At 35.8% G+C, this 24,364-nt stretch overlaps 1 protein-coding gene across 3 annotated transcripts in view; it reads left to right on the forward strand.

Moving 5' to 3' along the window:
- The window catches only part of C3H8orf34 (chromosome 3 C8orf34 homolog), a 180,969-nt gene that overhangs the window by 108,272 nt on the left and 48,333 nt on the right, over positions 1-24,364 (forward strand). For all 3 annotated transcript variants that reach the window (XM_069854217.1, XM_069854214.1, XM_069854216.1), the window contains exons 8-9: positions 3,327-3,462; positions 21,603-21,688. In XM_069854217.1, coding sequence (XP_069710318.1) covers positions 3,327-3,462; positions 21,603-21,688 — 222 coding nt within the window. The remainder of the gene's footprint in view (positions 1-3,326; positions 3,463-21,602; positions 21,689-24,364) is intronic.

The raw sequence follows: 24,364 nt of genomic DNA on the forward strand, positions 1-24,364 counted from the left end.
AGATCCCATTTTTCCCTTTCCCCTCTTTGGTGAAATTTGTCTGTAGAAGTATCACAAAAAATTATCTTAATGCAGCATTATTATTAATACAGAAAACATGTGGTTCAGTGCTATGCTATATTACACTTGTGATCTTTATCCCGGTTTAAGTATTTCCATGTATTGTTGTTATGGCAATACTTGAAGACTGCAGCTGTGAGAATTTATTTTGGAGAATTGCTGATTTGAAAAAAAAAAAGTAAAGGTTTTGTTTAGCTTGTAGGTGGTTTTTTTTCCTACAAAGAACGTACTTAATGGAAATTGCTGTAGGACTAAGGTAGGGTCTCCATGTACCCTGTTCATATAAAGAATTGCAGAGAATTAACATTAAATCAAAGAAATGCAGTGCACAGTCATACATTAAAATAACAAACTTTGATTTAGAACAAGTGAGATTGTTTAATTTACGTGAACTTCCAGTCTGAGATGTACAATAATTTTCTAAGGATTTCAGAAGTTTCACGGTATTCTAGTCTTCCATCATATAAACAGTGATCAACTTACATTTTCCTTCTCTCTTTTCTCAGTGAATGACTTCATTGGTGCTCAATAAAATCACTGAACTGCTCAGCTGTATCATCACTAGTTGGTCTAGCAAAGAGTAAAAAGAAAGAGGAAAGATTCAGTGTTCCAAACCCTGTAACTGTATTGACTTCTCAAAGAAATCCTTTCTTGCTGAGACTAGTTCTTTCCGTTGTTACATAGAAACAGCTGAACCTTTGGAAAGTTTTTTTTTTATATTCTTAAAATGCATTATTGCACTACTTGTTTGTATTTATTTTAATAACAAATAGTCTTCTGCAAAAGGTGCATCAATTGTTGAATGATACATAGACACAGAGTTTAGTACTAAAATTACTGCATGATTTATTTTTTTTTAATGAAGGGTCTTCAATAATGAATGTGGTCATTCAGGAAGATTGCCAGATGGCATGTAAATTTGCTCAGAACTAAAAATTCCCCTTCAAATTTATGGGTATAGGGAACCAAGCAGCTTCTCACAGCCCGGTGGCTTTAGTGAGAAGAAAGTGCAGTGTATGCACTGTAAATTTTAGGCATCCAGAAGAAACTAAAATCATTCAATGATGCGGCAGAAGTGCAGCAATCAAAGTTAAATCAAAAGCTACAGTTATTTTTTGGATTTGGTCGATGGGGTTATACTTCTCTTGTCAAGTTGGAATTTTAACAGCTTGTTCTGGGTTGCCATGGATGAATTAATCAATAAAAATTATTTGAAAAAGTTAAGAATTGCGTATGGTGTAGGGTGGTGTGGGGTTTTATTCGAATCTGCATTTTGGCATGCACATTACTGCTATTGGTCTAACAGCATGTGACAGTAATGTCAATACTGCATAACATTCTGTTTACTTGTCTGTTAGCTACAACTATGAACACCTCTGAAATCTATGTTTCTTGCACAAAATTTCACTTTATTTTCTCTTGAGAGAAAAATGTTGGTAGTTGACTAAAAATGAAAACATGTTTTTGATACACAGATTCAAATATAAAAGGTATGATAGAGGGCAGCCAATGTCATTGCTCTATTGAAACAGTCTTAGTTGTCAGAGAGCCAAAAGTTAATCAAGCAGAGAACAGTTGAAAACCTCATTTAAAGAAATCACATCTCTCTAGGGGAAAAAACCCTGTGGCATATGTTTCAATTTCAATTAAACTGTAATCCATCCAGTGGTTTACATCTGTTAAAAATATGGAACTTTTCACACCTCTTTAAAGCTGAATTAAACTGTATTTTTTAATGCATAATGTGTTCCAAATATGTAATACCTTTTCTGAAATGACTCATAGATGATTGGTTTAATAATTCTTTATCATATAGCCTTCCAAATCCTTTGAATTAGTTTATATATTAACCATAGATGAAATATAAAGAAAAAGGAGTGGAAATGGTGTAAGTTGATGCCAGAAACTTGAGTGGAACTGTCAATTTATACCACCAAGCCAATGAATTTTGGGAGGGTGGAGAGTTTTCTTAAGCACTGAAATAAAACATTACACATAAGAAAATGTAGTTCAAGGTCTTTAGTCACAAAAGTTTCATTTTAAGTTTAGCTTTGCTGTTCTTGAATGTTACTTATTAAAATGGGTGTCTCTCCAAAAGAGTGTTGTTAACATGGCATAAACTTGACAATCCAACCATGTTGCTTGGAGCGTGAAGCACAGTGGTAGGAGTAACGTCTATGTACTCTAGAGGACAACCACCAGTCTTTCGGGTAATAGTTCAGGGGGTTGTATCTCACACTTTAATGTATGAAGAGGAGCCTCTATGCACTTTCAGCTCCACTTGGATCCTTAAACATCAAATTTCTTTTTTTAAACATAAATATATGAAAATACATTAGCATATGACACCTTAATTAGATGATCGCATACTGTATACCACAAGCCACAAGTATTAGCCAGTACATGGAATGGTTGGTGCTCATTCAGTAGCTGCTAATCTGTGTGTTGCTTGCTTGCCTTTCAGCTAGAACCTAACCAAATCATGAACAACTGAATATTTGGCTTGTGGATGCATTAAATATACATAACTTGCCTATTTTTACATCAGCAAAAAAATTACGAAGTTTTCCAAATGAATGTCCTGATTATAAACCAGGAGAATTCATTTACAGTCTTGGCTCAGCTACACTATTCCAGTGTGATCTTGGGCAAAAAATTTTCTGAGAACCTCTGCTGTCTTCCTGCAAAACAGGAATGATTTTACAGTAGTAGAAAATGCATTTGTTATTATGAGTTGCCCATATATTTAAGCAATATGGTGGATATAAATATGCACATTATGGTGTTCTTCTTTGTGATATATGTATCCATTTCACATTTTGTACATTTAGCAGAGCACTTTTAGCAATATTTTTTCATTACTGTTAATAGAAAAAAAAGAAAAAGGAGAAGCATGCACTCAAAAAGATGAATTTTTTCTTCAATATGGATACCTATGTCAAATGGATATATTGGACAGCATCTCTTGATAAAGCACCTGGCAAGTTTTTATAAATGAATTGGAGAAATAAAGATTGAAAAAATATGCAGCAGTGTTTGAAGTGGAAATGGTACTGAATATTTTTGAAGGAACCCCTTGTAACAGGGTGATAATATATAAAAATAAATTCCTCTCAAATGTCTTTTCCTATCATTATATGAGTAACTGTGTGTGTTTTCCTCCTGATTTTTGAGTTGTTCTATTCTTTAGTGAATCTACAGGTGAACCACTTTTATTGTTACAAAATTTAATCGTGTGTTCATCCAGTCATTCTGTCTTGTTGCAGAGGATCTTGATGATCTAAGAATGGAAGGAGTAACAAGTGTGATGTCTTCTGGGAGCAAATTCAATCAGACTCGAAGTGCTCATACGGCTGAGCCTCAAGCAAAGGTCACATTGAATATCTGTGCAAGATGTGCCAGGTAAAAAGCAAAGCAAAAGCAGATCATGCTAACCAATACATTCTTTTCCCCAGGTTTTCAGCTATGTGTTGTCCTCATGGGCCAGGTGATGACCTCTTCTGCGCTAAGAAAAAATAATTGCTTAGCTACTGGCTACCCTATGACCTCTGGCATTTGGTTTGTACAACTTACATTTAAGCTAGATATGTCACATCAACAATGAATCAAAGAACATAGTTAGTCTTAGGCCTTACTTCACAGCTTGAAACTATTTTAAGTCTTTCTGTCTCTGAATTTCATTAGTTATTTGAGCTTCTGTGGTTTTTCAGGGGATGAACCAGGGAATTTAAAGGTTCAAATCCAATTTGAGAAGCACCTGTATAAATGGAGATTTAGTTGCACAGGTGCAGGTCAGGATTTCAAATAGATACTTCCTAGCACTTAATAATCTCATCCTGTTTCACCTCTGTGAAATAATTTAACGAGGTTGAACCCCTTTTGGTTTTGACAGCTGGAATAATTCTTGCATTTACAGTATGAGGGCCAAATAAACAGGTTGGTATTCCTGTAGCCATGTCAACTTGAGAATGCAACACTAACAGAAAAAACCTCTTAAATTTCTTAGATGCATTCTTCTATGTAGACAAAAGCTCATTTGGAGAAAGGATTTAAGCCTGTTTAAATGACAAAAACTAGCCTTCTCACCCTTCTGTTAATGGTTCAGATTAGCAAGAACAATACAGAGGCAGGCCAATTTTATCTGCCTGCCTTTGCCAATAGCTGCTCTATTGTGCAGTTTGAGAGGGGATTAGCGGCTTGTAAATAAAAAGCAACCTGTGGTGAAATTAAATCAAAAGTTTGGCCATATGCCACCCTACGTTTCTACTCTTTCCCCATTTTGCTTGTAAATTACTACTTTTAAAAGGCACTTACATTGGAAGAAGGGCTTCAAAACATGTTCTGATGCTCTGGGAGCATAACTGCAGGGATAAGAATCAACCATGCAGCAGCATCTCTTTAGCAGCCTTGTGGAGCCTCAGGGAGCTTCAACTCATAGTACTGTCAGAACAGCAGTGACTGAATGGCCTTGTAATTCTAGGAAGTTTTGCTATACGCAGCGTGGTCTTACACTTTAAGGAAAGAGAAGACATATTAGTTGTGGGATTCTTTGCAGTTCACTAGAAACAAATTGCTTGTTTTGTATAATGTTTCCAAATAACTAGCTACAAGAAAGTGTGGTACCTTTTTTCAACTGTTGGTTGTCTATGGATTAATGAGTAGAAAGGTATGGAAAATGGAAATGTTAAGTTTTCTACATGGTCTTTTTGAACTTACATAAAATCTTCTATGGATTACTATGAAGGTTAATTAAATTTTAAATTCCCTGAAGGAGCTGCAAACAGCAGGTGCCAAGATAGTATTTATTCTCTCAGTCCTGCACACCAGGGAACAAAGGACTCGGATCTTGAGCCAAACCTAGCAACCTTGGCAATTACTGTTGTCCTTTAGCTGGCTGTACTATACAACTCTACAGACTAAAATATGAGTTGTGAGAGAAAGATCTCATAAAATCTTGTCTTGTCACTTCACTTATAAGAGAATGCAAAGCAGTGCTTTATTTCACCTATTCACCTTTGTTTCATTCCCTACCCTGTTTAACGAAGTCGGTGAGGAACTAGATGATCCCTACTTGTCTGTGGTTCTTTTCACTCTCACTGCAGTTCAGCAGTTTCTTTAAACTTTGGTGTTTAAAAAATATCCCATCTCAAGTGTAGCAAGGAAAGCTAAAAGAGGTAACTGAGTATTGCTGTTGTATTCAGTAGTGAAGCAACTAGCATTTATCCTTCAAGATGATGAAGTCTCTCCTTTTGGAGTGTTCCTTCCTTCTTACTGCCTCTGAGGACATGTTTCGTCTCTTACTTCAAGACAGTTATTAGTGCAGCTAGCCTTCTCTTTTGATACCTCCGCAGCAAATTTGGCCAGTGCCTCCTTCTCACAGCAGCTGAAGTAGTGGGTGGAGAGAGTTGCATGAAGTGAGTGGCTTCGAGGACACAATGACAGGGTGTTTTACCTGCTATGAAATGACAGCCTGAGTATTTGGGTCATGTCTATGAAAGTTTCTCTGTGTTGACATTTATCTAGATCATTCTGACAGAGCCTAGTATTTATTGTAAGGTCATAATATGGAACCTATTAGGATATTTATCTGTTTTAGCAATTATGTTTTTATTTTTTCATATTCTTTAAGTAGTCTTGTGTGCTGTACAGTTTATATATAAATACTATGAGATTTGATTGTAGGCACATTCAAATATAGTTGAAAAATAAGTTAGTATAAGTTTTGCATACTTTGGTTACAATTAAACAGGTGTCTTTCCTCTTAATGTTACCCATTTTTTGGCTGTAAAAAGTGATCTGAAATGAATGGAGCTAATAACAGCGGTGGGTGTTCTGTAGATAATAGGGCTTGTCAAATCGGCTTACCAAATCAGGTTTGCTGAAGGTATTTTGGCTGTCTGTTGGAGGATCAGGGCTTTTTACTTTAAATATGATTGGCGGAGTTCCAAATGTTAAGGAACGTGCTTTTTGGCTAAGACAAAAACTTTAAGTTTACTCTTGCATTTGCATAATCTAGTTCTTTCACCTTGCTGTATTTTTAAAAAAAAGTACTCTGCTCTGATTACCTTCCAGTTAATTTACTTTTTGTCATACTTTCTTTAGATGGTTTCCTACTTCTTTGGACATGTTGGGGCTCTTCTGAGAGGGATTTATTTGAGCAATTGAAGAAGTACTTGCTCTAGCTTGATTTGGCTTAATTTTTTGGGTCTTGCTTGGAAAGGATAGCCTTCTCGAAGTGCCACCCCACTTCTTCATTAAAATAGAATGTAAGTTTTAGACCCTCCTGCTACTAGGATTACATTTTCTTCCCTGGATTATTAGAGCTCCTTCATTATTTGAGAATTAGAGAGATCAGGTCTACAGCTGTGTGTGGGTTACTTTAGCCTCAGATGAGTAGTGTTTTAATACTGTATGCCCACTGAAAGCACCTGCAGTAGGGTACACTACAGCAATACTTCTTACCTCTCTGTGGCTTCTGAAGCTTCCTAGAAATGGGCTAAACACAGGAGCACAGTGACTTGTGAGAATAATGAACTGAACCAACGGTTTTCTCCATGCTGAGATGTTTGTCATTGGACTTCATTTAGCTCCGGTTTAGCTCCTTCCCTTTGTACCACTCAAATACATGAGAAAATCAGGGTACAGATTCTAGAATGTAATAATAGGAGGTCAATACTAGCAACTTCTGGCTCCCTCTTTTCTCTGTCAGTACAGCTTTATCCCTTTACTACTATCTGGCATGCAGTTCAAGTTAGTATTAAATGCTCTGTGTAGCTGTTTTTCTCTGACTGTCACTAGGCTGTTACTCTGCACAGTAACAGTTCTTCCCTTCAGAATCCCTTATTCTCCCTTGCCTTAAGCCTCTTAGGCAAAAGTAAGAGCTTTTTCATGAATCGTGCCAGATGAGACTGAGAATGGACACAATTTGAACTAGAATAAAAGTTTTTTTAGAAACTGATGTCTAACGTTCTATGATTCAACGCTGATAATTTCACCAGCCATCTTCAAATAATAGGTAGCGATCAGTGCCCATATCAGTAATATTAATAAAAGGTAAAGTTCTCCACTCAGACATCTGGGAAGTAAAGATGGATAATTCTTTCAAGCTATCACTCCAAGTTGGATTTTACAGCCACCTCCCCCAAATCCCCCCATAACCAACTAAACACACCCACCCCCCCCCCCCAAAAAACCCCACAAACCCAACAAGCTGAAAAACAAAGAGAGAAAAAGAGAAATAAAAGGAGGGGTTAATTCTACTGGAGTATAAATTGGTTTTTAGACTGGAATATAGCTGTAAGAAACAGAGAGCTTACTGTTTTCTGTATAGATGTTTCACACACGATGAGCGAAATGCAGATGGGTAACAGCTTTAAGAGGTTTTTCAAATGGGAAAGTAGCTACAGAACAATGTTATTCCCATAGCTGCTCTTGGACTACAGTGAAAGTTAAGCAGCATATTAAGTCATCTGAATAAAGGGGTGACATCATTCACAAGGTGGAACAAAACAAGGTTTATGGATAAAGAAAAGGCTACAAGAAGTTCTGTGTCTGGAAGGTTTACTTCTTGCTGTTTAGTCTGGAAAATTAGCAAAGACGCTTTTAGTACAACTGATCTGGATTTATATTATTTGAGCAAAATTATTATAATAAAAAATCCTTTTTCACCTAGAGAATGGAGAATATAGTAAAAAAAAAAATATGACTCCTTTCTCACATACAGGCAAAACAAATGAATTTCCGGTTTGGCCGATGAATTGTAACAGACCCTCACAAATAAGCAAAACTCACATGGGTTAAATAAAGATCTAAATGGCAGTTTATAAAAGCCAAACAACACTTTGATATTCCTTTTGTGTTGTGACTTGCACATCAAGCATTTTGCAAAAATTTAATCAAACATAAGGTATAAGATAATAGTAACTAACTATTGAATAAATTTTAGGGGCCTTTTAATTCTGTTTTTGGGGTTTTTTTTTGTAAGGACCACCCATTAGCCTTGTATGCCCACTGCCATGCTCAAAAGTTAAATCTTGTTCTTGTGGAGTCTTGCCAATGCATTCCTGGAAGTAAGAAGCTTTTTGTTTTTAATAGCGCAAGGGCCGCATTCATTCTTCTTAACATCAGTAGAATACAAAAAAGGGGTTGCATGTGATTAAAAAAGAAATGGGATTATAGAAAACATACTGTGCCACAAGCTTGAAGGCTCCTGAACAAGAATGTTGGGAAGAAGCACTAGTCGCATACAAATGTAGGTTTGAAATGCAGTATTTTAGTTAATATTTTAAGATTAACTACAGCAAAAGCACGATGTCCTAAGGCCTTTTACCATATTAGATGAAGCACATGTATAGGTGTAAACAAAGTACATCTTTATATTAAAATAGTAAATATGGCTTTTTTAACCATCACCATTGGCATGTAGAGTACAGTTCAAGGGTAGTAACTTGTGTGCTTAAGCTGCTGCTGTAGAATAAATGAATAGATTAGATGCTTTGGGCATGCTACCATTTAAAGATACTCTCTGAAAACTCAGTTTGGAAAAAATACTCAAAAATCCTCATACCAGTTTGCCTTGTCTGTGAAATCTCTGTTGTTGCCCTGCTTGCCATCTGTATCTTTGACTCCTTTAAGATGTGTTGTCCTCCAAATGAGAAGTCAGTTTGTTTATTTGTCAAGGCCAATAAAATTGTATTTAACTATCTAAATTTTTGCGATGTTTTAGTAAGTTTAGTTTTCTATGTAGTTTCTACCATTTCCTTGTGTAGTTGGGATTCAGTCATATAAACTACCTTGTACTATGTGAAACATAAGAATCACATGCAAATTCTCTGAAATACGCCGCCAGACTTCAAGCAGTTCTTCATGACATAGACCCATGAGGACCATGAGTGTGTTGGGGAGGGGACAAGAGAACTGAAGGAATCAGATATAATTTGTCATAGATTTAAGTACAGTGGTGGAAAGAATAGAACTGTTGTCTGAATTTGCCATCATCTATCTCTCTAGAAAATAACAGGAATTGTTTGGTTGGGGAATTCTCTGGTGTTGATCTAGCTTCAACCATTTTAGATTCTCACAGAGTAAGAGTCTGTATGGAGATGCTTTATCTGAGTGTTGTCAAGCTATAAAAATATTAGTGAAATTTGAAGTCAGTAAGAAGTATTTGGTGGAAAATTTGATAATGAGCTGAGCAGAAAATAGCGTCTGAAACTTGACGAGTGGCTCTCATTTAACTATCAAAAGCAGAAAATTGATGATTGTGAATAGAGGAAAAAACTGCTCTTAAACAAGCCATGTTATTGTATATACTGTCCACAGACAACACTACTGAGACTTCAGACAACAAGGGGAAAAAAATTAATGAAATCATTTACCCTTGTGAGGAAGATCATAAATACTGATATAGGGTTACATTTAAAAAGCAATTAAAGGTGATGGCTCCTGGAAGATTTTCTCAGATGAAGAAAGGAAGCCTACTCACCTTCCTCAGCTTCAGCTATGCACTACGTCCCTTCAGAATAGTGAGAAAACCATTGATATAGCTGACTTGTCTTTTGTAAAGGGATGCGTTCTCCTGTCTTGTCCAGGCATGTAATCCCAGTCTAATTCCACAGCTGGGGAAAAGAAGGTGTCAGAGATTGTTTACATGAACTATAATAATTTCTTTAACTGCAGAGTTAATATAAATGAAGAGGTGATGGAATTAGATAGTGGAGAAACTGATCACTAGGAATGTAAAATTATCTATTCTTAACAGAGTAAGGAGTAGAGCTTAATCTTTTGTGGGGAGTAACCTACGAATGGTGACTCCTGAGATGCATATGACTAGAAGTTTGGATTTAAGGAGAACTAATTTTAATTTTTGATACCAAAATCATGATGTAACAAGATAAATATATTTGGTCATTGCCTATTTAGACCTGACCCGTAGTTATAATTCTCTTTTTTTTCTGGCTTACTTTGCTTCTCCTCAAAGTTCTGTGCAAATGCATAGTGAATATTCTGTCAGAGCAGAAGGTGTAAAGCATCCAGATGACATACGTCTGAATCTTTTATTACATTCCCTACTTGATTCCATTCTTTTGGGTTTTTTTTAATTGACCTCTTGATTTTGTATCATTGTGACCCCTTTTTCTCTGCTAGTTTTATTCTCCGTGGTGCATTTTAGGTAAATTTGTCCTTTTGTACATTTAAATGGGTTTTGATTTGTTTAGTGTGTAGCCTTTTACACAGAAATATAACAGGATTTGTATTTTGCCTATTTGTGGATTTTATAAAATTTTAGTCTTTTCCTACATGCAAATACCTTTGGAATATGTAATCTTTTAAGGGAAACAGCTAGTGTCTGTCTAATCATGCAGCAGAAAGGCAGGAAACATGGCATGCTGTCATACAAGTTATATTTCTAATTAATCAATAATATACATATGTGTCAGAAAGAATAACCTCTCAAATCCTCTATATAACCCCTAATTGGTCTCTGTACTCTTTGATGCAATATCGGGGAATGGATACAGGTATAGATGTCTTTTGGTACATATATTTGCATAAAGGATAGATTCTGTGTATCTGCCCAGAAGTGCTAAGGCCAGCTTAATGTCTTGATGTCTGGCAGAAACTAATGGTTTGTTAATATTCCTAAAATATGGGAATAAATTATTTCAGAGTATCAAGGGAAAAAATGTTTCCAAACTAAAGTGGTTGGTACAGGAATAATCTTGCGGGGAGATTTCTCAAGGTGGAGCTCATATATAGACAATTAAGAATTTATGTCTTCAAAAGTTGCTAAACGTTTTGATGATATATACATAGTATTTTCTTTCCTATCTTGCATTTCATATTAGCTTTCTGTCTTTGTACTCTTTCTAAGTGACTGTTCTTACAGAGGAGAAAGTACTAAACATTCCAGATGACTTGTGTCACTATTTTTCCTTTTTTTTCCCCTTTTTTCCCTTTTTTTGTAACCTTAGTTTTATTTGACCTCTTGTTTCAGAGAGTTGAATTTTCCTCATGTTTATGCTAGCTTCATAGACCTTGTCCTTATTTACATATTTTTCCTTTTAAGGGTGGTAAACAAGCAACTCAAACTGCATAGTAATGCTTTATGGCTTCTAAAAAATTTCCTTTCACATTGGAAAATTGTGAAGGAATTCTTTTACTACTTAAAACTCCTAGTAAGGTAGAAAAAATAAAAGATTAACAAAAATAAAAAAAAATATGTGACAGAAAAAAAAATTGTGTAAAACAATTCATTTAGCTTTTTGGCTTAGTTGAATCTAGGCAGCAATTAATTTTACCAGCTCTGATGCATAAATAACCACAATAGTGTCCATCTGTTGATTTTCTAAGTGTTAAAGCCAGCTGAAATAAATGACTTTATCTTTCCTTTTCTGGAGTGGTGTACCAGTTTGGTACCTTACGTCTTCTTTCAAAAAAATAGGAAAACACTAAAGAAAAAAATATTCCAGAAAATATTTTTAGTGGTCTTAAGGCTAAGGCTGACCTCTAAAATGCACAAGATATTGTATTTTTTAATACCAAATCTTAATTAGTTTTATGGCAAACTTCCAAAGGACATGTGTTTTAAAACAGTGGCCAAGGTCTCCACAGTTTTCACAATCTCAACTGTATCTTGGGAAGGGAACGATATGACAGTATTGCTATATCAAGCGCTCAGACAGAAATCCTAGCAGGAACAGACTTCTTTCCCCCTTCATTTTCAGCAGAATTTCCCACTGTTTAAATCCACCAAGCAATAATTTCAAACCTATCAGAAGTTCCACAAAATACCGTGAAAATAAAAAATCATCTGTTATCAAGAATTATGCAAACTGTTAAGAAACCAGTGTATTGCAGATAAAGCATATATCTCTTTGAAAGGAACAGTGTATATCTGTGTCCTTGCATTGTGCAGTTTTTTCAGAGACAAAGCATTTCTCTCTGTGTTTGTTTTAACAGCTATTTTATTTCCCTAAAGACTGCATGTGTCACGTAGACTTGTTGGTTTTGACATAAATGTCAATCAGCAGAAGAGAAATGGAATAACTCTGTTTGAAGAAATAAATGTACACATTAGTAACAATAGACTTGAAACATATGCCTGTGGTAACAAAAAATTTGAAAGTGAACTGCATCTTATACATAGTAGTCCTATCATGGTCTCATGGGACTGTTTTCGGAAATGTGGTACTCGTGCCCCAAGTCTGGAGAAAGCCCTACTGTAACTTCTCCAAAAGGGAATTAGTGTCTGGTTGTGGTTATATAGGAAGAACATAGAATAAATTGCTTTGAATGAATGATGTGCCACTAAAACATCACAGTTTGCAGTGGTATACTTTTTTTTATCTCAGGCTGGTTGTAAAAAGATAGCACTGGCATGAGGAGGTTGATGCATTTGTAAACATATGAAAATACTATTGAGAAATTCTAAATGGAGTAGAATTAAAGTGTTTTTTAATTCTTTTGATTGTATTAATCTTTATTTGTAATAATGAAAGTAGTAGAAGCATATTTGAAAATGAAGTGAATATTATTGTGTATCTCGGTTCAATAGACGGTAACATCCATTACATTCTGTCCTTCGTTTGTAGATCTTGTCAATATATCTTTGTCCTTTTGCCTACAAAACAAACTTAACTCACTCAATAATTTAAAAAGACAAGTGCTTTCCCAAGCCTTTCTCCCTTCTTTTCCCTTGCTCTCTTTGATGTGTGCTTTGCAAACTAATTCTTTATTGCAATGTTCATAGATTCTTTCTGTTTGGTGCTATGCTATGATGTATATCAGCAATAGCAGTTGCTTCTGGATGCAAACGGTATGGGGACAATGCCAGGAGATCATGAGCTTGGAGAAGTTTGTTGATCATAATTTGAGCCTCTGAATAACAGTTTAATATAGCTTTTAAAGACACACATGCAGACACGCACACACAACTCTCTCACAAGTCCTAGAAATAATGGTACACAGGGGAAGAAAGAGTATTAAGTCTGAAAAGGCTGACAAAGACTGTAATTTTTCTCCTGTGAGATAATGGTTTGAAGCCAGCAGCAGATAAAAAGATCGCCATAAGAATGGCTTAATTCCCCGTTGTCTAAAAGGATTAGATAATACAGTCTCTTTATGGATTCCTTACTCTGGGAAATATATTTCCACTTTGCGTTCTCCTCAGAAATAGCTGTGGAGTTTACTTATTTAAATGCACAAAGACCTGCATTCAGACATTTTGAAAAGGCAAACAGCACACAGAAAACATTATTTTGCAGGCTCTGCCAGTGTGTAAGTTTTGCTCAGTGAGTGGATATTCTGGTTTTACCAACAGAAAATATGGCTGCGAGTTACATATTGGTGACATGGAAACTTTCTGCAAAAATCTTCAAGAGTGACTAAAAAATAATGGTTTCAATTTGCAAAAATAGAATGGACTTCAACCAAAATCCTTTTTAACTATAGTTTTTATGAATTTTCAAATAATTTCCTGTGTTTTAGTGTGAAGCACTGAGAAAGTGAGTGCAAAAGTAAGAAACAGACTGCAATTTGAATAGTCTCAGTGAAAACAGAGGCTATTCTTTGTATCAAAGAATACAATGTGTGTATCTCACAGAAATAGAATTGATGGTAGTAACAATATCCACCTGCCTGAGAGCTTTGCACCATGTTTTTAAATGGATTTAAAGGAGTTATACATCTTTGTTGGGGAACATGCTGAATATGTCACTAAGCTTATATTCCTTCATTTTATTCAGAAATTTTGTTAAATATCTGTATTTATTGATATAGTCTTACAGTTTAATTTTGGAAACAGCTACCTTCCTGGGTAATGTTCTGCAGGGTAATCCAGTAGTCCTCAGGCTTCATTCTTCTTCAGTGCATATGGTTCCTGTATTTTAACCTATGGTACAAAGAGAAGCTATTTCGCTGACTTTTAAATATAACAAGCTGATGTGCTACATCAGAGCTTTCCATTATTACTTCAGACTTAAGAGGTGCCAGCCACTCTCATTATTCACTGAATTCAAAATTCCGTGTTGTTTCCCCCTATAGACCTAAGACATTTTTCTTCTATAGTTTATTTATCTGAAATTTGTAGAAACTTCTTTAAAAAACTAATCTTCATTAGGAAGTATGTAGATAAAACAGTGGAGAGTTTTGCCAGCAAAAGAGTACTTTTGCCTGTTTATTGTTTACTAAAATTTATTTAATATAATTTTAGCATTATATTATCTGGCATAATATATACTCAAAAGCTGACATCTTTTTGTCTCTGTACCTGTGACTACACTAAGAATTTTGCTGGCACATTTTTAACATTTTAATTTTTGTAAAAGACATTAGTAGAACAAATAGAATAGGTCAGAAATTCCTGGCTTTATATTTACGTGCTGGAGAAGCTTTGGATTTTACACCAGTAGAAAGGAGTGCAGTACAAAGGAGTACAGAACTTGTGGAGACAGTAAGTCAAGGTACATGTGATCAGAATTTGGATCAGTATATTTGAGAACAAAGACTGAAATAAACTCACCATATTTTAGGTAAGTCAGGATGAATGGTTATATAATTTGGAGTACTCTTACTGGTGTAGTGTTGAGGTTGCTAGGGAAAGGTGCAAGAAAACATTCAATGTAACCTAAAAGCATGTGGCAGCTCTCAGGACATTTGTTGTCTGATCTCAGTTGCCATAATTTCCTGGAGTTATGGATTTTGTTCTAGGGAAACTATAATTCAGTATTACAGTGATATTAGAGCGATGTAGATGTAATGTTTTAAATTACAGGAAAAAACCCACATGATTTGAAAGAGGGAAAGAAAAAAGGAAGCCTAAGAACTCAAATTTATCCTTCTCCCTCTCTCTGACTGAAATTCCCTTTGGTTGCCAAAGAAACACCTTCATGTTAGACTTTTAATAAGTTCCTTTTGTTAATAAGTTCATGGTACTCATTAATCTTGCAAAATGTATATTACAGGTTTTGATCTGAGTTAATAACTGTTAGAATTTTTTCAAGAGCATAGTTAACCTACTTTGAAATAATATAAGCAAAATCATTGACTCAACAAGCCAAAAAATCCTTAATTAAAATTCTAATATAAACATGGCACTACCTTTGTTTTTGTTGAGAACTTTTTCCAGTTGTAGACTTAAAAATGTACACTGATCTTGGGTGAACATAAAACCAGCTTTACTGTTTTTTTGCTAAAGATCTAAGGATTCATGGCTGAACTTTCCCCTACTTCTCACTGTGTTTATCTAAAAGAAGTCAGCAGAGTCTTCAGCAAAGCAGATCAGCAGTTTTCTGATGAAATTTGTGTTCTTTACGAAATAATGATTCACAAAACTCAAAATGTTTTACAGAAATTATCCAGATTCAACAAAATTTATCTGAGGCAGGGCAGGGCAGAGCAGAGAGAATGGCTGGAGCTGCAGTTCTTGGGCATGTAATTTTCCACTTCTTCCTTAGGGATTGCCCTTTACTGTCTTGGAACCTCTGGAGGTGTTTGTTTTATTAATAAAAAGCCAGCCAAAGCCTTTGTATTTTCTTGAAATAAGAGGTTTTCAGGATTTCTTCGCAAGTGGAATTTCAAAGTTTCTGTTGTTCTTCACCTGTGGGGAACATCAGTAATTGAGCAAATTTATTCAGCTCTAGCTTGCTATGTTTAAAAAGAAAATGAAGTCCCATAGTCATGTACCAGTATTTGAGGGACAACACATACACATAATTATATAATTTTTGCCTGTAGTTCTTTATCTGGGGATTCAGAAAGAGTTTGTGCAAAAATTGTAATCCTCCTTCTCCTTGTGTTTTTTTTTGTTGATTTTTGGGATGAGTTGTTTTGTAGCATCATCTTGTCTCTTCAGCTTCTGAGTGAGGTCTAACATCTTTCTAACTCAGCAATTACCATAGTGTCAAGAAGCTGTCCTCTTAATAGGTCATGTACATTGGATATCAGAGAGATTTGAAAACAAGACTGCTAATTCTGTCACACATCACACAAAAAGACTGTGGAATTGTAGTGAACTACCATGTTGCCAATTAAAATCAGGAAGAGCAATTAATTCATTTGGACTTACGATACCATCAACATTTATTTTCTTGTCAAATATGTCAAATTGGGAAGGACTAATGTTCAGATGGTAGTGACAAGTTTCACCACACAGTCTGCTTAAGTAACTTCAGTTTAGTTAGAAGAAAAGATGACTAAGAAATATGTCTGAGTGAACCATGTTAGAAAGGTATATATCATTTCAAAGACTGGCATATTGCTGAGAACAGAACTTCTTTTTATGAGGGTCGTTTCTTCTGTCTACTTCTATATAGCTGTGATTAGATAAAATTGTATAGATAGCTCCAACTTTAATATTTCTGGGATAATTAAGTAGTACATGTTACAGTATCAAAAGGACTTAATTATACATGTCAGAAACTAAAAGGGAAGTGCTCTGAGTTTTTCAAATTCATCTACTGAGAAATGCGTTACTCCTATAGAAATCTCAGACTTTAAAAAAGCCTTACAGCGTGTATTCATTCCTACAACTCATTTATTCCTTCTTTAGTACTAAAAGAATATTCTTTGCTTTATCCATATACATGGAAGAATCTGACTCTATAATATGATTCAGACAGACAGCACAGTCTAGAAACAAATGATATGCTGGATGACTGTTAAAGCTCAAAGCAAGGCTGGTCTTGCAGAATGACTGCTCATATACTGTGCCAATTTATTTCCATCAGCTAAGTAATTCTGGAAGAAAGATGACAATGCAGTGTTTCTTCTTGACACTAATGATCTGATTGCCACAGAGGTGTTATTGTGTCTTTGAAAACAGGATGGGAGGATGAGGAGTTTGCTATGAAGAAAAATAAAGTCAGTTCATAAGGCATTTCCTTGTTAAGTTGTGCTGTCAGAAAAACTCAAGAATCAGTTTTTGGGTGCTAGAATGGGTCTTTCACAAAGGCCAGGCACAGAGAAGCTTGAGATTTTCTGGCACTTGGTCAGTCTCTTCCAGCTGGACTCCACTTGAGCTCCTCTAGCAGGCAGGAAATGCAGATGTGCACTGAATCTCTAGCCCACCTGCATGGTGTACAATGTCCCTGTCACTAAATTCATATTCAAATACTTGCATATTTAATCCTCGTAAAATTCCCCTGGAACATTCTGTCAACTTAAAAATAGAAATAAGATAAAACATTTATGGCCATTAGTCTGCTTTATTTCACTTTTTTAGTAACAAATGGAAGGAGACTACAAAAAAGTATCTGATACGTCTCTAGGGTACTGCTTCTTGCACTGCCTATAGGATGAAATCAAACAATCGGTGAGCTGTTTTCAACCTCTGTAGTTATTGGGATTTATAAGGGTTTCATTACAACTGTTGGTAATTGTGATACCACAGAGCAATGCCTTCTGAGATATTATCATGCAGTGAAAATTACCAGGGAAATATTGAAGATATTCAAAAGGAAGTTATTGTATTAGTCAAAATGAGATTTTTTGTAAGTTATTTCCACAGCACCATTGGTGGAAGGTTATGCAATGTACCTCACAGAGTTAACCTTTTAATTTCATTTTAGCAACTGGGATTTAAATAACAGTTTAAGCTTCATACCTGGTGAGTTCTATTGAAATATCAAATTGTAGTATCCTTGTCTTGATTACATGCCCCATTTTCCAACAATTAAGTTTTAAGTAATGAAAATGTTCAAAATGCTTGAATCCCGTTCTGTTTTTCCTATTTGTTCTTTCCTTTCGCTTATGAGGCAGTCCAGGATTTTGTTATGCTGTGATGCATTCCAAGAAAATAAATGAAGTTGTTTTGTCCTCCTATTGCATGATTTTATAGTATCATACTTTCTAAATCATGATGGCAGTATGACTGTGTTTCACACACCCACAAGCTTGTTTGTAGCAATAGACCCAGTATAATGGAGCTGAAGCATTCTGTAGAACTTGGCATGTCTTTAGCCCTGGAGTCCTTGGCAATTTTCTTGGAACGAGTCCTACAAAATGCATTTTTGGGTCAAAGGAAAATGAAATATTTGCCTGGTGGCTATTTGCTTTTGTAGTTCTTGAAGTTCCAATATGGAGCTGGTTGGATTTAACTAAAATTAAAACAATGGCTTCTAATGAAGAGATCACAGTATAAACAGAATACATACAGAAAAGGAGTTGGCCAGCAGGTATCAAGTTTAGACTTCCTTTTGTGTTTATTTTTGTTTGTTTATTTGTTTTTTAGTTTATTAAGACCACAGACTGGAAATAGCAGTCAAGATTTTCAAAACTTGCTATCGGGTTGGAAAACCTCAGCTATTTTCAGATTTTCAAACAGAGGTGTGACTTTCATATACGTTGCTCTTTTTATAACTGCCTTTTCTGAGGCAGTGGATGAAAAGTTCCAACACAACCTTTTGATCATAATTTTTGTCTGATATCTGGCAATAATCAAGTCTACGTTGGAGTTTACACTTTTATGTATAACTAGTCTGAAAGAAAAAGAGTTGGAGATGAAAATGCTTTTCTAGAACCAGGGACCAGATAAGTGGATCTCATACCTTAGGCCTTCCAACATTACTGCTGCTTGCAGCATGGTGCAACACAGTTTTCTTGGAAGGCATTCAGCAAGAATGAACAACGGAACAAAGTAGCATAAACAAGAACAGATTAGAAACTATATCTGACACATTCAGAAGCTCTTCTAGATGTATGCTTCTTCCTAATCTGTTGCTAAGAATTTTTTCATTTTACAGTGGAGGTGTCTTATAAATAGTATTAATATTTTGAAAAAGAAAGAATAATTCAAGTATTGGAATTCCTTTATAGAATCATAGAATCATAGAATCACCAGGTTGGAAGAGACCCAGTGGTTTTGATGGTTTTTGTTGCCTGAGTCACATGAGAGTCTATTACAATACAAATCCATATGTAATAAATACATAAATAACATGAAAACTGGATGTGAAAGAAGTCCAGATATGTCAAATGTCTTATTCACCCGTCAACCCACCCAATTCATGCAGGCTTTTCCTCCCCAAAAGAGGAATCATACAAAATGGCTTTTCTGACCAAATTAAAGATTTTTTGTGCATATTTTCATGAGGTAATGGACCACTTATATATATGTAATTTCTATAATAAGATGAGAATAATTGCAATTGTTCATGTTTCATTTGGATTTATGAAAGCTTAGAAAAGGAATGTATTATAAAATCTTGAAAATTCTGATGGGGTAAAAGAAGCAGTCCTACATATAGAGATAATTTTTTAATGACTGTGATATAAGCAGGGAGGTTAGGAGTAATTTTCCTTTAATTAAACACAAATAAGCTATCAATGTGGCAGTAGAGTACATCACTTCCAGTTCCTGTGATTCTATGTATATCCTTATAAGCTTGAATGTGTGCTTGCAATAAGCACTCATGTGTATGTAATGAAGGAGGACAGACCAATTTTAATGCAAAGGAACATGATGTGATATTTGAGATTTTCCTTTTTTCATGGTTAGTTCATTTGCAATTTGTTTTCTCCCTGTTTGAATATCTTTATGATAATGATACAAAGTTATTTGCTTCTGTTTGACTGCCATCTTTAGAAGAGCCTGTTTGATGAGCTACGCTTTTAAAGAATTGGTTAGTAGAGCTTTACAAACCAGGTATAGGATTCATAGAAGTAATTTTCAAAATTAGATTTACAGCTTCTAGGTTTTACACTTTGTTGCCTTGAAGTGTTCTGTATTCTGTGGAACTGCCTCCTCAGGTAAGAGTAATCAGAATTTGCATTGAGCTTTGCATCATAAATAAATTATCCCAGGGACTATGCAAGGAAACAAAGTGTAGGATGGTGGTGGTTTTCAGAAGGTGCATACTAATAAATGAGTTAAGATACAAATATATTAAATAACTCTGAGAGCCCTAAAATGTGAAATTCAGATAGTGCAGATGTGGGGGTTCTTCTTGGTTTCAAAGTTTAGCGTAAAGCAGCTGCAGAGAGTGAGAATACAGAGTGAAAATTTTTTTTTAAGAGATCATTTCTTTCTTTCCCCAAAGTTTTATTTCAGTGCATTTTTATGATTTGACTACCATCTTTAGAAGAGCTTTTTTAGAAGAGGCTTTGAAAAATTGAATTGTATTTTCCTTATTCTTTCAAGTTAAGATATATTTTATGTAAATTGAATTTATATTGCGTTAAGAGCTACAAACCATTTCTTCAGAGAGGAATCCCTACTCAGGATTCATAAGAGCCTGAAGAAGGATACTGGGACTCTTGAGATGCTCATTTAGATTGCTGTCAAGGCATTGCAGTTGGCTGATGCAGTAGGAAAGCCTGAAGAAGAAGCCTGCCATAATTACTGTACTTTTCTTTTAAAAAGTAACAAAGGAGGAGGAAATATTCTTGCATGTATTTCTCTGTGGTGGGTTAACCTTGGCTAAGGGCCAGTCCTTCACTCTGACACTTCCCTCAGCAGAATGATGTGGGGGAGAAGAGGATGAAAAAGCTTGTGGGTTGAGATAAAGGCAGGGAAATTGCTTACCAGCTACTGTTGTCGGCAAAACAGATTTGATTGGGAAAAACTAGTTTGAATTTATTGCCAATAAAAATAGGTTTAGGTAAATTAGAAAGAAAACCATAAACGTGAAACCTACACCTTTCCTTTCCCAGGCCCAGCTTCACTCCTTCACTCCAGATCCCTTGCGTGCCCCTTGAATGGCACAGAGGGGACAGGTAATGGGGGGCTGTGGTCAGTTCATAACAGCTCCTCTCTGCCACTCCTTCCTCCTCACACTTTTCCCCTGCACCAGTGTGGCCTCTCCCCATGGGCTGTAGTCCTTCAGCAAAATATTCTGCTCCACTGTGGATTCTCCATGAGCTAAGGTCCCTCCAGGACTTATCCACTTGCTTTGGTGTGCAACTTCCATGGGCTGCAGTGGATGTCAGTTCTGGTGTGCTTCTCTCCATGAGCGCAATCTACTCCAGGACATGAAGCATCTACTACTTTGCCCTTGGTGTTACCACTGCCATTTCCAACTCTTTCAGTTTCCTGCTCTTCTGCCGGTGTGGCACTGTTTGCTCTTCATTAATTATGTTTTTCTCAAAGCCCCAGCATTTTGGCCGAAGGGCTTAGCTGTGTCCTGCCATGGGTCTTTTGGAGTCAGACGGAACCGCCTGTGTCCAACACATAGCAGCCCCAATCTTTCCTCACTGGGGCCAGCCCTGTATCCCCCACTCAGCACTGTTCAATTAAAATACTCTTTGATGTAGAGAAGAAACCTTGCAGTTTCATATGCACATGGTGCCACCAAAACCCTACCATTGTTAAGTCTTACAAAAATAACTAAGTTAGGATTCAGTTGACTGCTGATTAGAGGCTACTTTTGGTTACTAGATAATCTGGGCTGATATGATTGAACCATAGATGCCAGCTTTTCAGCAAAGCTACCCTTTTAGTTAGGACAATGTTATGAGTAGGGTACGTAGTCAGAGATAACACTTTTTTATGGCTTATCTCTGCAATATGATTGCAAATGTTTTCATTCCATTTTCCCACAATTTAGGTTGCAAGGAGATAATTTGGCAGAAAGGCCAGAAGATGTCTCCATGGTATCTCAAACGTCTGAGACAGCACTGTCAGAATCTGATGGTAAGTTATATAAATATTTCCTACTAAAAAAACCCAACAAATCAAACCCCAGCATCTTGAATTTAAGACTAGAGATTATGTTTGTAAAAGATTAAACACTTCCGGAGAGTGTTCCTGGGCATTTAAACTCAAATCTTTGCACTTCAAATCTGTTAGAAAACACTTTAATATGGTTTTTGTCATGGGCAATTAGTACTCCAGAATAATTCCTAAGCATATTTTGGGAGCTGCCTTGAGCCAGGGTTCATTTTTAAGAGACAGTTTGTATGCTAGTGCACTATGTGGATATAAAAAAAGCCTAATGGACATGGGCTTTTCATTTCCAGTTGGCCTTTATGCCCAAGAATGGTCTTTGAAAAATTTAATTTAAAACTACAAATGCATCCACAGGATTCAAGTAATACACAGTAAAAATAAAAAGAGTTACAGAATTTCTCTCTTGTTTTTAAACTAAATATCAGGAATGGTCCTCTGATCTTTTCAAGCACCACTGATTAGAATTAAAATACTATAAGAAAGGGTTTATACACAAGATCTGAAGAACACTTTTCCCCCTCATATAAACATAATCATACATTGAGCTAATCTGCAGCCAGGACACGAAATCTAATGGAAAAGGCAATTCCTAAAGTGATATCTTGCCAGAGAATGCTCTCCTTTCCTATGAAAGATAAAGTTGATGAAGGTTAACTTTATCTTAGCTGTCACTGGAATGGAGACAGAAAGGAATAGAAGTTTGAACAGAGAATCTGCAAAGATAAATCTTTCAGTCTATTCTCTTATGTTAGGCAGAACCAGCCAAGTCTATTAGTTGGAGGGTTTGATTTGTGGTTTAGTCTTCAGTAGCCATGGACAAGATAACTGTGTTGATTAATTAATGCAAAACAGATTAGAACTAACTTTTTTTGGTTTTAATTATCCTACTCTCTGCTATTTAGTGCTACTAAGTGTGCTGTTAGGTATTGCAGCAATCTGAGCTTTGCTCATTTCTCTTGCCTCATTTGTAAATGGCTGTATGTCAGCATTATTAACTGGAATGTCTTTAAAGACAAAATTTTCAAACTGATTTTGTGAGAATGCATGGCCTCACAGTAATGACATTTGTTTTTCCATTCATCTGCCATTGATAATTTCATTTAAAAAAAAAAAAAGAGACTCAGAATCTCAAAACATGATATTCTTACAAGCTTGATAAAGATTGTCAGCAAGAGAGGCCCAAACAGGTGACTGCACTCAAGCTCTGTGAAAGGAAGGCAGAATTCTTCAGTTATGAGAGTCATCCCCAGGAAGGGAGGTGGTGGTGGCTTGTTTCAAATAGGAAAGGGGTTATCAAGCAAAAACTAGTAGGGGGGGTAAGGTATACATTTAGGAAACGTGCTACGGTTCCTGAAGCAATTTGTTTTGAACAAATCTCTGCTTTCCATTTTTTTTCCCAGTGTGCCCTTGTTCTTGAAGTGTAAATATGCCATTTTCTGATACTGTAGGCTTCAATAAAATAGCAAGCTGTTATTAAGTGGCAGAGGCACTAGGATTAAAGAAGGTGAAACTGTCAGAAAGTGCTGGATTCTGTGTAACAGCAATGCTGGATCTTTCATGGTTGCAGAGTATGGACCACAAGAGTGCGTTAGCCATTGTAACTTGGGCCACTTTATGTGCTTCTGGATAGTCTGTAGTCAGTATGGATATAAAGAAGATGAAGATCATTTTCCCTAAAATATCATGCCCAATAAGAATATAGGGAGTAAAACGTAGATGAATAGGTGGGACAATGCCATTCATGTTGTTATTAGCACATCTATCTCATGGCTGTGCATATACATGAACCCATTAGTCATATAGCTAGAAAAGGGCAAAACTCCTGGAGTAAAAGGACTGAGATCATCTGTGAGGTACTGCCAAATTTCTGTCAAGAGGTGCTCTCAGAATTCAACCTTTCAAAATATTATTTTCCTAAAATATTGGCTAGTAACACATTTTGATTTTTAAAAAAAAAGCACAGCTGGATTTTACAAGTAGGCACAGACTACAAACAGGCAGAGAACTCGGGCAGCTGCCCATTCCATCAATATTTACTATAAATGGAACATATACGTTGTTTTCTGTGCATCTGATATATATTTTCAATGAATACTATGTCTGTGAAGGTGATAAAAGAGACTCCTAAAGATATTGTTAGAAAATGCTAAGTAACCAAGGCATCATGTCGAGTGAAATTTTTCGTTATGTCCTCTTAAAATTGTATTATATCATGAAAAAGTGACTAACCAGTTTCAGTTGCTGGATTTATTTGAATTTGTTTTCTGCTCTTACTTATGTACCAATGACCTTACCAAGAGAAAACTATGGGAAGTGCTGTTGTAAACCATCCATTCAAGAATGTGCAAGCAAGGTGCTGATGTACAGCAAAGTTGAGTGTAGCTTTCTTTAGATAATGATCTGTTTCTAGGTTAGTTAGAAATTGTTAAGTTGTTAGATCTGGAGCAGATTTTAGATTAAATAGGTTCAGAAGTAATTGACAGCACATCTGATCTAACAGCCCTGATAAATGAGCCTTGCTAAAGCAATTCCACCTAAAGAAGTCAATGTAATAGCTCATGTAAAAAGATCATCTGCAGTAGCAGGCATTATACTGACTCCACTAGCATTTCGGATCTGGTTCTAATTAACCACTACACT

This window comes from Phaenicophaeus curvirostris, chromosome 3 (assembly GCF_032191515.1).
Source record: "Phaenicophaeus curvirostris isolate KB17595 chromosome 3, BPBGC_Pcur_1.0, whole genome shotgun sequence".
NCBI classification, from domain to species: Eukaryota; Metazoa; Chordata; class Aves; order Cuculiformes; family Cuculidae; genus Phaenicophaeus; species Phaenicophaeus curvirostris.